General features: G+C 57.3%; 1 protein-coding gene across 5 annotated transcripts in view; it reads left to right on the forward strand.

The window, feature by feature from the left end:
• Positions 1–12,682, forward strand: part of COL5A1 (collagen type V alpha 1 chain) — a 171,987-nt gene that overhangs the window by 58,151 nt on the left and 101,154 nt on the right. For all 5 annotated transcript variants that reach the window (XR_011432493.1, XM_070251090.1, XM_070251089.1 and 2 more), the window contains exon 5: positions 11,811–11,942. Coding sequence is in view for 4 of the 5 variants with exons in the window: in XM_070251090.1 (XP_070107191.1) it covers positions 11,811–11,942 (132 nt within the window). In the remaining variant the exon portion in view is untranslated. The remainder of the gene's footprint in view (positions 1–11,810; positions 11,943–12,682) is intronic.

Consider the following 12,682-nt stretch of genomic DNA (forward strand, 5'->3'; position numbering starts at 1 on the left):
GTTGGTGCCCGAGGGTGGAGGGCCTCGTCCGGGGGGATGGGGATGAGGTGGTGGCAGAGTGAGCACCACAAATAGGACCTTCATGAATGTGAACCTTTAGCATCCACCTCCAGGGCCGAGCTCTGAGGCCTCCCCCTCCAGGATGCCTTCCTTGACCTCCCCAGGCAGAGTCAGTTACTCCGTCACCTGGGCTGCCTTCAGAGGACACACTAAGAGTTTGAGGCTTGAGGTTAGGGATGCTGATTTATTCATCTTGGTGTCCATAGGCTCGTCCTACAGGGGCTAAAAGTGCTGATTGAATGGGAGAAAGAATGAACAGTCACAGCTGACTGCCTTCGTTTGGGAAATGCTTTGGCAGAGCTCGAGAGCTGATGGTGATGGTGATGATGGTGGTCACGGGGGTCGTGGGAGAGTGATGATGGTGATGATGCTAAGAATGATGGTAATGGTGGTGGTGGTGATGGTGGTGATGTTCATGATGGAGATGGTAGTGATGATGACAGTGGTGGTGGTGGTGGTGTGGTAGTAATGGTGGTAGTGATGGTCATGGTGATATTGCTGATGGTGATGGTAGTAATGGTGGTCATGGTGGTCATGGTAGTGATGATGGTAGTAGTGGTGATGATAGTAATGGTGGCAATGGTAATAATGGTGGTGATGATAGTGATGGTGATGGTGATGATGGTAGCAATGGTAGTGACGGTATTAATGTTGGTGGCAATGATGATAGTAATGGTGGTGATGGTGTTGATGGTGGTAGTGATGATAGTAGTAATGGTGGTGATGGTGGTGGTGGTGATGGTAGTAATGGTGGTCATGGTAGTAATTGTGGTGGTGATGGTAGTAATATGGTGAAGGTAGTAATGGTGGTGATGATGGTAGTAATGGTGATGATAATGGTAGTAACGGTGATGATGGCAGTAATAATGGTGATGGTGGTAATGGTGGTGGTGATGGTGGTAATGGTGGTGATGATAGTAAAGGTAGTGGTGATGGTGGTAGTAATGGTGGTGATGGCAGTAATTGTAGTGGTGATGGTGGTAGTAATGGTGGTGATGGCAGTAATTGTAGTGGTGATGGTGGTAGTAATGGTGGTGATGACAGTACTCATGGTGGTGATGGTGGCAGTACTAGCAGTGAAGGTAATGATGGTGGCAGTGATGGCGGTTGCTCCTGATTCATCCAGCCCTGACTGAGAGCCAGACCCACCAAGCGTGCTGTGCGTACCGTCACACTTGGTGCTCAGGACACTTCTGTGAGGTGGATTTTATGATTCTCTTTACAAATGAACAGATAGAGGCCTGGAGAGATCAAGTGATGCACTTAAGGCCCCACAGCTGGCAAGGGAGGGATCTGGCACCTAGGCCACTTGTGGTCAATGCCTCACCCCTCTGTGCAGTGGCGCCCAGGGTCCATGTGCCCTCCTCTGAGGAGCTTGTCACAAAGCACGTGTCCCTGTGCTCGGCGATCTCCACGTGCTCCGTGTTCAACCCAGCGTCCCCAGGCTTGCTGCTCTGAAAGTCTGGAGGAGAGGAGGGTGGGACAGCTTCACTCATGTGCTGCCCAGGTGACAAGTGTGGACCCTTGGACCTGGGACTTGGCTGGTCATCTAAATGTCCAGAGTGACATCGCTAGAGCCACACAGCTGATGAGGGAAGGATGTGAGGTCTGTGCTGTTTACAGAGTCTCTTGGGTTTTGGAGGAGGTGGGCCTGTCAGCCTGGCCCCTGCCGCTGGCTCTGCTGCCCTGTCCCTTGGTCTGGGGACAAGGTGTCCCCTGTGCCCCTGGCCCCGTCCTGGAGACTCAGGTGTGGGCAGTAGTCATGGTGGTGGTGATGGCAGTAATGGTGGTAGTGATGGTGGTAGTAATGGTGCTGATGTTAGTAATGGTGGTGGTGGTGGTTCTGATGGTGGTGGTAATGGTGGTGATGGCAGTAATGGTGGTGGTGGTGATGGTGGTGATGGCAGTGATGGTGGTAGTGATGGTGGTGATGGCAGTAATGGTGGTGGTGGTGATGGTGGTGATGGTGGTAGTGATGGTGGTGATGGTGGTAGTGATGGTGGTGATGACAGCTGTCATGGTGGTGGTGATGGCAGTAATGGTGGTAATAATGGTGGTGATGGCAGTAACGGTGGTAGTGATGGTGGTGATGACAGTTGTCATGGTGGTGATGATGGCAGTAATGGTGGTGATGGCAGTAATGGTGTTGGTGATGGTAGATTAGACCTGCGTTTGACCTGCACAGCACAGTTGTGAGTAGACTCGAGCCCAGACACCCTGGAGCAGCACCTGACTGGTGGTGCAGGTGAGAACTGGGCTGGGACCGGAGACGGCCGTGTCGTGGGGGGAAGGTCACAGACGTGGACTGGCGAGGCATGACCTGGGGTGGGGGCAGCAGGAGGTGGTTTCCGACTACGTGGACATCTTTCTTTAACACTCACCTGAATAGTGTTAGACTCGCTCGCAGACTGTGGTACACGGAAAATCATGGCCTCAGTGGTCTCGACCTCCCCTGCCTGGAGGCCCTTCCTCTTCCGTTGTGTGCTGCCTGGATGAAAATCTCACAGCAGGATTTCAAATGTGATTTGTTTGGGCCTCAAGAGCTTGCACAGGGGAATTGGGTGGCCTTTGCTATGTGAAGTCTCCGGGGACATCAAGGAAGCGACTCATAGAAGGGCCCCCCAGCATTCGCCTTCCCACTGCAGGCTGTCAGAATCCTCCAGGTTCCCCGGGGAGGAAATCTTTGCCGGGTGGATGGTGACGGTCCGTGCCTGTGCACATCCCTGGTGCTCTGCGCATGTGTGAGCTGATTCCCCGGTCCTTCTTGGGCAATGCACTGCTGCCCCAGCTCCTGTTCGTGGGACCACAGCAGCTCCACCCTCCCCACAGCCCCCCAGGCTGGCGTCACCTCCCCCTTGTTGTGCAGACGTGAAGCCATGGCTCCACACCTTTTGGGAATGCACCTAAGTTCCTCTGGTCTGGGTGGAAACCCAGGTGTGCTGCCCCCAGAGCCCCGGGGCTCCCACCACCTTCCTCTGCCTGTCCGGAGAGAGCCAGCCAGGGAGGCCTGCACCCTCTCTGAGCCCTGCCCAGGGCACACCGACTCGGACTGGCTGCCTTTTTGCACATCGGTGCAGATTTGTGGCCAGACCCCACGGGCAGCAGGAGAGTCGACGCTTCCCTCTTGGGTCTGCTCCACGGATGGCTGGCTCGCTGGCCACCTCTGCACCCCCCACCCCGCCCGCGCTGCCCCCGGCAGCCTCGAACAAGAAGCGTCTGTCTTCTCGAATTATCTCTGTGTCTCCATTTAGGAGCGTGCCGTGCGCTGGCTAAAATTAGACTGCAGAATCCACGGGAAAGCCGAGCGTGCGGCGCGGTCCCTGGGGGCCTGTTTGGGTTGGACCAGGAGGGTCGTGGTGCCAGGCGGCAGCGGCGGGGCTGGCTTCCCCAGGGACCCGTGGGATTTTTGTTGAAGGGAGGCATGCAGCATCAGATGGCAGGGAGAGGAAATGAAGAGCTGGCTGGCCGTCAGAAGGGGCAGCCGCACGCGCTCGCGGGGCTGGCATATGCCGAGTGAGCGCCTCCCTCATCTGGATGAACCTGACGTTTTCCAGCTCCGCAGCCCCCGAGGTTGCAAAGCTCTCCAACGAAAACTCTGCAATTTCCTCAGCTCAGAGCAGAAACGCGGGCCGGGTGAAATCTCATTATTGGAAAAGGCAGAACTGGTTCCTTCCCCAAAGTGCTCCCGGCTCAGCGAGGGCCAAGGACAACACGCGCCCTGCTGCGTCCACGTGGCTGGTGGCTTCGCGGGCCACCTGGCCTGTCCTCAGCAGGAAGATGGAGGGAGCGCCGATTGCCGCCTGGGGCATCGAGGCCATGCAGCAGAGCGGAGTGGCTGTGTTGACCACCAGGCATGGTGCAGAAGCTTCTAGGGGCCCAGCAGAGCTTTATTATCCTGTCAGGGCAGAAATCAGGCATGTGAAGGGAGAAACCGACCCTCCTTAGAGTAAGGATGGAGTTAAACAGCAGGCACCTGCTTCTCTGGGCAGCAATTTGGGCCCCACGGGGGAAGCTGAGCAGGGCACTGGGTCTGGGGCTTGGCATTAGAGCAAAACTGAGTGGCTGAAGGGTCTGGCTTGGAGTCCGAGGCATGGATTCAGAATCAGCCTGCATTCACGAGGCTGGGGGTTGGTACCTGCCCCCACGGAGGGCTGCCTGGATGAGGTGACAGCGTTCTTTATGGGAACTGGAAGCCCGAGGTGGTCGTATGCACAGGATATGCCACTTGAGCGCCAAGGAGACCATGCAGCTCTGGGGTGGGACCTGCAGCGTGGGGACCCGAGAGCCCCAACTCTGTGCCCGTTGAGAAGGACGCTGCCTCTCTGGGCCTCAGTTTGTGCCATCTGTGAAATGGGGCTGAGAGAGGGGAAATGAGGCTCGGCTCCCTCCTGGAGAGGCTGTGAGTGTGGGCAGGCGCTCACCCCTGTGAGCACAAAGGAGGCAAGAAGGAGTCACTGTCCCCGAGATGCAGTGAGGGCTAGCACCGTGACACACTGAGGCACCTGGTGGGCAGCACAGGCTGAGAAAGGGATCAGGGCGGTACGAGGAGCTGTAGGACCTGGTGGGCTGTTGCTGAGGGAGGGGACTGAGTCCTAGGCCCCTCACTGTCACCCCAGTGCCCTCCTTAGGTCAACAGCCCCCTCTGTGCTGGGGCCCGTACGTGACCTCATGGAATCCTGATGTATGTGGGAGCCAAGACGCCTGTGGTCAGGCGATGAATCGGGCCTGAGTGCCTTCCTGCTCCTGGAGAGAGAAATGGCGCTGCCAGGAGGCTCAGGGCTGGTGGGAGGAGCTGCCTGCACACCAGGCGGGGAAAGAGCAGCATCAGCGGGTGCTCGGTTGGGAGTGAACTGTAATGTGCGTACTCACTTTGTCCCGAGGGTCCTCAAGCACGGGGGCCTCTTTCTGTTGCTGTTCAGATGTAGGTCACCCAGACCAGCAGGTCACACAAAGGCCGTCCTCTGCATTGCATGTGCACACTTGCACACATGTATGCACACACACATGCATACACATATGCACACATGCATGCACACAAGTACACACATGCGTGCGGGTGCACACATGCACGCACAGACACCCCAGACAACCCCAGATCCTGCAAGTGGGCCATGGGTCTGCGAGTTTGGGGGTTGCTAGGCTGCCTCTGGGGCAGGGAGCAGCAGGCTCTTCCAAGATTGAGGCCAGGTTGCTGGAGGGTTCCTTGGGGTCAGGGCCTCCCCACCCAAGAGGGCTGCTGGATCGGAGAAATCCTGAGGTGCCCTCAGCGTCTCTGGAAGGGCCAGGGTTCTGCCCGCCAGCAACTCTGACCTGTGGCCAGCCTCACAGAGCTGGAGTCCAGCTCCCAAAAGGCCCAGGTGGGGTCCTGAGAGACTGCAGGCTGGTGCTGCAGGCTACTCGCTGTGTGTGGTCCTTGTAGCCACAGGTGCGCACCCCGACCCAGCCCCGGCTCCAGGCTTCTGCCCAGTCCCCCCAGAACACAGACACACCCGAGCCTGGGGCTGGCCTGCTGACTGTGCCCACTGGTCCCTGATGGGCTGCGGGCTGTGGACAGCAGCGGCCCTTGTTTCCAGGTCCCCAGCACCTCCCACCAGCACCACTGGGAAAGACTCCCTCGGGAGACGGGGCTCGTTGAGTGAGTCTCAGGGTCTGTGGTTTGGAGCTTGGTTGCACGTCACACAAGCATCCTGAAAATGCTCTCAAAACACTGTCACAGAGTTGTGATCCATCCTTTTCACATTTGAAAGGCAGTATGGACCAGAATTAGGGGCAACCGAGGCGGTATGCTGTCTCGGAGTCAGGTGGTGGCTCCCGGAACCCTGGGTTCAGAAGAATTCTGAGGTTGCATCTGGGCTTGACAAGAAAAAGGACAGTGAGAGACAAGCTCCCCGCACAGGGCACACAGGCCTCCAGCTTCCCCACCCCCCAGAACAGACTCCAAGTCCAGGGGAAGTTGAGTTGAATAAGCAGAGCACGCGTCCTGGCTCTGCAGCATCTTGGCGGCAGGGTATTCTCTGCCTGGTCCACACGGGGGTGGAGGCGGCCAGGGGAGGCTGGGGTTCCTTTGGCTCAATGGGGAGATGAGGCTCCCAGAGGCTGCGGCCTGTCTGGGGTTGCTCGGCTGGTGGATGGCTGGGCTGGGACAGTCTCGCACATGCCCCCTTGCTTCAGAGACAAGTTAGCTGGCTCTGAGTTGATGTTCTAGAAGGAACAGTGCATGCCCAGGAATTCCTGCGGCCTCACTGGGGACGAAAGGATGGTGCTCTCTGGGGGGCTGCCTTTGGCCCGAAATGTAGGGTCAGAGCTTGTCTGAAGACTGTAGGGGCCTTTCTCAGTCCTGCTGCACCTTAAAATGATCAGGGCTCCATGGATCCCGAACCCTACGCTCCGCCCCAGAGCCCGTGTGTCGGAGTCTCTGAAAGGGGCCTCGGTTCCACGGGGGTCCACTGCTGGGCATGGGGCAAGAGAAGATGGGACTTCTCTCTGCCCTGGACCCCTCATGGCATTTACAGGGTCAGTGAAGGTCACGAGTACCCACTTGACACCTCCTCCAGGAGCGCCCAGTGCCCCCCGTGGTACCCCACCCAAGCATTGACGGTGCCCCCAGCACCCCGTAGTGCTTTTGGGTCCAGCAACCATCTCGTCTCTATCAGAACAGTTTTCATCCACAACTGAGGTAAGAGAGCTGGGAGACTCGCCGAGGTCCCACAGCCCCAGGGACAGGGCGGGAGTCGTACCCGGCTCTCTGGCTTTGTGGTCCTCATGGAGCATCCAGGGTGCAGGGCTCCTGTGTGCAGGGAGGAGGCGGTAGGTTGGCTGGAAGGAGCCCTGGAGGAGGCTCTGGGTCCAGAGCTGACCCAGATTCCTTTGGGCTTTGAGCACGAGCCTTAACGTCTGTGCCTCAGTTTCCCCTTCTCCACCATGGGGAGGGGGATGGATAGACCCCTGCCGTCTGAGGGACACGCCCAGAGAACAAATGGGCACGTTTTTTGGTGTGAGACCCCACTGGAGGATTTCGGGGGATTTTACACAGGTCCGGGCATTTGCAGAGGACAGTGAGCACTGGAAACGAAGGGGGCTTCTTGCTTGCATGGGCGGCTGCGCTGGGTCCTCCGCTGAGCCCGGTTCACTCTGCTGCAGTCTGGGGGAGTGCGCGGCACAGGCAGGGCCCCGGGGCTGGCCGAGAGCTGGATCAGCATGAACGTGCACTTGGATTCCAGAGCCCCGGGGTGAGTCTGTGGGAAGCACCCTGCTCCACGCCCGCCCATGATGTTTATGCCCCAGCCTCTAGCCGTGCTCGCCGCCTGATGTGTGGGCAGCGCGTGCCACCTTGTGCAGGATTTCCAAGGTCTGGCGCTGGGTCGGGCGCCCCGGGATACAGGCCGCAGAGATGTGTGGGCACGTCCACAACCCGAGGCTTTGGGCTTTCTGGGGAGCCAGGCCCTTTACCAGACAGGGGTATTCCAGCGTGCTGGCTGCTCGATCGAGGGGCATCGAGTGCCAGCAGCCCCAGCTGCTCCCCAAATGCCCTGAGCATCCTCTTCCTTCCAGCAACTGCATTTGGAGAACATAGATTCAAATGTCAAGCTGCCAATTGAAAGGAGAAAATATTATATTTGAATTGGAAGAAATTTGAACTGGAAGTCATGTTTTTTAATAAAAATGTGTGGTTTTGATTCACTATCCTGTCATATGGTTCTCATCTGCTGGAGAGTTTAAAACGTGGGCCAGGAGCCTCTGACATCCAAAGGGAAGAGAGGGAGAGAAGGAGAGAGAGAGAGAGTGAATGAGTGGCTCTGCCAGTCAAGGGAGATGGAGGGCATCATGACCTTGGAGAGTGAAGCTTCTGGTTTGGGTGCTGGCCTGGGGAGAACATGTGAAAGGCTTAGGTGTGGGCGAGTGCGGCGCCTCTCCTGCTCTTCCCTCTCACGATGCCCCCAGTTGGCTGTGGTGGGGCCTGGGGGCCAGGGGCAGCAGCAGGCAGCTCCTGCTTCATTCCCACTCTTCCTGAGAGGGACAGGACTAGAGGCAAGATGGCAGAGGGGCTGCAAACTGTGCCCCGTGCGAGCTGTGGCCGGGCTGTGGTCCAGGGACACTGACAGAAGGAGGGTCCGTCTGTGTGCATGGCCAGAGGCAGAGCTGGACGTGCGGGCTGACCCTAGAAAGAGGAGCTCTCCACTCCTCAGAGCCGTCTGTGTGGAGACAGGTCTGCCTGGGGCATTCGGAGCTCCTCGCTCATCATTGGGCGTTTCAAACCCGAGTTGGGGGCCCCATATCTGGAACCATGCCTCAGGATCAGGTAGGAATGGGCCTTTTCTGGACTCGAGGATTGTCAGCCAGTTGTCCTGCCGAGTCACCCTACTTCACCCCTTCTCTGGGTCAGTTTTCCCACAGAGCCTTTGGGAGGCTGAGGAGGGTAATGGGTCCTGTCCCCAGAGCAGTGCACACCACCAGCACCTTGTTTCACAGACCCCAGGAGGCCAGTTGGGGACCCATGCTTAGTGACTTTGGATGGCACGCCCCCCTAGCCGTGGTCCAGAGATGAGAGTCCACATCTGGTCCCTTCCTGTGCCTCTCTCTACCTTCCCGGCACAGCCCAGGGTCTGGCACAGAGAAGGGGCTCGCACACCTTCAAATGAAAGGCAGGGAGGATGCAGCGTCCTTGCTGCGGCCTGTGGTTCTGACGTGCAGTATGGACACCACCTCCTTTGGCTCAAGCTCACGGGCCCTGCGTTCTCTTGCTCCACTTGTGGCTCTGCCTTTCAGGAGCAGTCCATGTCTTTTGCTGGACCATGGCAGAGCAGGGCCAGAAAGAGGTGGTGGACTTGTGGGGGCATCAATGAAAGCCAGATGAATACATGGTCTGGGTATGCATGTGATCTTATCTGTGGGATACAAGTTAAGCCCAAGGTGCTCGGGAGAGTGTGGGCACTGCCAGGCAGTGTTCTGGGCCATGACTGCATCTCCCGTGTGTGATGTAGTGGCTGCCACTTAGTAGGTGCTCACTAATTGCTGTTGAATGAGTTGATGGATGGTGGGTGGATGGATGAATGGAAGGATGGTTGGATGGATGAATGCGTGGATGGATGGGTGGGTGGGTGGATGGATGCATGGATGATGGGTGGTGGATGGATGCATGCATGGGTGGATGGATGGTAGATGGATGCATGCCTGCGTGGATGGGTAGGTGGTTGGATGGATGGAGGGTGCGTGGATGATGGATGGTGGATGGATGCATGCATGGATGGATGGTGGGTGCGTAAGAAAGAGCTGGGCTCTTTGCCTGCAGTAAACATGCCGGCCTTTTCTCCCCTCCTCGTATGCTGAGAGGCATTTCCTGTTGAGAGCCCTCTGAGCTCCTCTCGCTGGCGCCTTGGCCTCCCCCACTGGCGCCTCCTTGTGAGCCCGTTTGCCTCTCTTTCAGAAGTGTTGCCCTGAATGCAGTGGTCTCCTCCCTTCCCTCCCCACGTGTGTGCTGCCAGGTTCCCGCTCCTCATCCACCTGGGAACTCTGCAGCCTCTGGACTCCTCCAAATCCTCCCTCCCCTCGAGACTTTTTCTGAGCAGCCTGCCCCCCTTGATCTCAGTATCTTTAATCCTTCTTACTGAGCACCTTCTGTATACAAGAGTGTTGCCTGGGGGACTTTTAGCCTCCTCTACTTGGTGAGGTGGATATTACCGCTTTTGTGCTCATTTTTCATGGAGAAAAAGCAGAGCTCAGAGAGGTGAGCAGAATTACTCTGGGCCACACAGCTAGGAAGTGGCTGTGTGGACATGCTCTTGCCCTGTGTGCCCCTGTGGGCTGGGATTCCCTCTGCCCTTGGCAGCTGTTTCATATGCCACATCATCCCTGGTCTGTCCGGTGGGCAGGTCTCCCCTTCCATCCAAGGTGCAGCGCTGGACCCAAATCAAGGCTCTCCCTGGAGGAGAGCCGTCCCCAATACAATGACCGGGGTGTGCAGACAAGGCTCGCAGCAATGAAGGTCCCCCAGCCCCGCCCAGCCCCTCTCACCCAGGGCCCTAGGCATGCAGGGTGACTTGACGGAGCCAGGAGCACACAGCAGGAAGCTGCCTCAGAGCTTCCGGGTCCGTGAGCCAGAGCAGAGGAGTCTTCCTGGTGGAGGTGAGTCTGTCACCAGGTGCCAGGCTCAGAGGTGGGCCTCTGTGAGGCCTGAGTGAGTGAAGGTGCAGATAAACCATGAGAATGTCCTACCTCCGGGTGCAGCCCGTGGCGCCTTGACCCCGCAACCCACTGGATGAGGGTTTCACAGCGGCATCAGGGCCTGTCCTTTACTGTCACACATAACGTATTCTGGAAAAAGTGCATGCACGGTGAGCAGCTGCGTTGAGGCGGGCACATGGCGGGACGGGCTCAGGCCCAAGGAATCGACTCCTGGCACAGCTCCCGATCACCCCCGCCTGGGGCCCCCTCTCTGAGACTGAGTGCCAGCAATCGGCATGTTCTTCCATGTTGTTTCCTCCTTCGAGCTCAGCGGGCCATGCAGTGATGGGTGTGTGCGAGCTGCATCAAGCTGGCCCCGCCCAGCTGCTGTGTGACTGCAATGCTGGGCAGGTGACCTCTCGGGGCCTCGGTTTTCTCGGCTGCAGAATGGGAGTTAATAGAACATAATTCATAGGGTTCTTGTGGGCACCAAAGGATGACGGCGTGCACCTCCCTTGCCTCGTGCCTGATCTTTAGTAAACACCATCTAAACGTTAGTCATAATAAAATCTTTACTGTAGCAGTTGGTTTATATCCATCTGATTGGGCCCAAAAGCCCCTCTGCCTCGGGTCTTTGAACGTTTGGTGATGCTTATGAGACCCGGGCTCCTTAGTCCTGGTAGAAACCCTTTCATGTCTCTACTGTCTGTACGTCTTGGTGAGAGCAGATGGAATAAAATGGTTGCATGCTCTTCCTAGCTGACACGTGGGACTGTTGGCTGCCAGGAGTCTGCCTTGAAAAGAACCAGAAAGTTCAGTGGCTGGTGGTGTGGGTTCGTCCATGTTGTGGCGTGTGTCGGTGCTTCATTCCCTTTTACGGCTCGTTAATATTCTGTTGCGTTGTCGGACGACACTTGTTTATCCCTTCGTGTGTGGATGGATGCTTGGGCTGTTGTGATTAGAGCTGCTGTGAACATGGGTGTGCATGACTTGTTGGAGTCCCTGTTTGCAATTCTTTTTTGGGTGAACTCATTTGAGTGAATTGTCCAGGTGCCTGTCTTAGTTCTTAAGCTTGGAATTGCTGGGTCATAGGGCATTTTACTGCTTTAAAAACACACAACGTTCGCCCGTGGTTGGGGGTGATGGGGAAGGAGGGAGGGTACCTCCAAGCCCTCACAGTTTAGGGTGGAGGAGTTTACAGGCTGCGTTTATCACCCATGGTAGACAAAAGGTCTGAGCACTGGCCTGGCACCTGACAGGTGCCCAACAGGCGTCTGATGAAGGGATGGATGGGTGGTTGGGTAGGTGGATGGTAGATGGATAAGTGGGTGGATGGATGGGTTGCTGGCTGAGTGGATGATGGATGGATGGGTAGATGGACGGATAGGTGGGTGGACGGATGTGCAGGTGGGTGGTTGGGTAGATGGATGGGTGTTTGGGTGGGTGGGCAGGCCAGCCTGGCTTGAGTGGCTCTTGGAGCCAGCAGCTCCTGGAGAGGAAGGCTGGCCATCGGGACAAGCTCCTCTGGTCTCCTGGGCCACATGAGTCCCCTGTGTGCTGCTTGTTCAAAGGCTTTTGTTCTTTTCCAGGGTGACATCCAGCAGCTGCTCTTCGTCTCAGACCACCGGGCAGCTTATGATTACTGCGAGCACTACAGCCCCGACTGTGACACTGCAGTCCCCGACACCCCCCAGTCGCAGGACCCCAACCCAGATGAATATGTGAGTGAGCTCCAGCTGGATTCCTGGTGGGGGCGTCAGGCAGGCAGGGTGGAGGTGGAGGGACACAGAAGCCGTGGGACCCTTGTCTTAAATAAACGCACTGGGCGAGAATATGAGTTGACCCAGGAGACAACTGCGGGGTGCCTGACTCACTCTCCGAACCAGTCTGTGCTCCCAAAGCGATGCAGGCACAAAGGATATTTGTAAAGAGCCTTCCACACGGGTTTCTAGATGATGAGGGCAAGGTGTCTCTCTTACCTTCTGGCTCACAGCCTGGATGGGGGCTTTGGAGTGGAAATGCCATGGTGTCCTCGTGGACCAGGTCTGCTGGGTGGCTTCTGGAGCTTTCCAAGTAGGGAGGAGCTCAGGACTGTTGGTTGCAGAAGGATGGGTCCTCTGATCCCCAGCGTGGCAGCGCCTGAAGGACAGCCCGCCCCGTGTTCCAGGAGCATGTCCAATACCTTCATCCTCTCACCGTGACCTGCTGTGGCCTGTGGGGCAGCCTTTCTCGTCCAGCTGCCCCCACACACCAGCAGACCCTAGGCTCATTTTACTTGTAGTTCTTTCTGCCGCTTTCCAATGAAAATCCTCTCCCAGCGCCTGCTCAGATTTGACTCCCCTTTCTTTTGGGTAGCGTTCAGTCCTGCTCTGTACCTCTCCTCTGGGCCTCCCTCCTATCGCCCCGAGTCATGAAGCTGCAGGTCCACGGCCCAGGCACGTCCTAGCAACCCCGAGAATGG

This window comes from Equus caballus, chromosome 25 (assembly GCF_041296265.1).
Source record: "Equus caballus isolate H_3958 breed thoroughbred chromosome 25, TB-T2T, whole genome shotgun sequence".
NCBI lineage: Eukaryota > Metazoa > Chordata > Mammalia > Perissodactyla > Equidae > Equus > Equus caballus.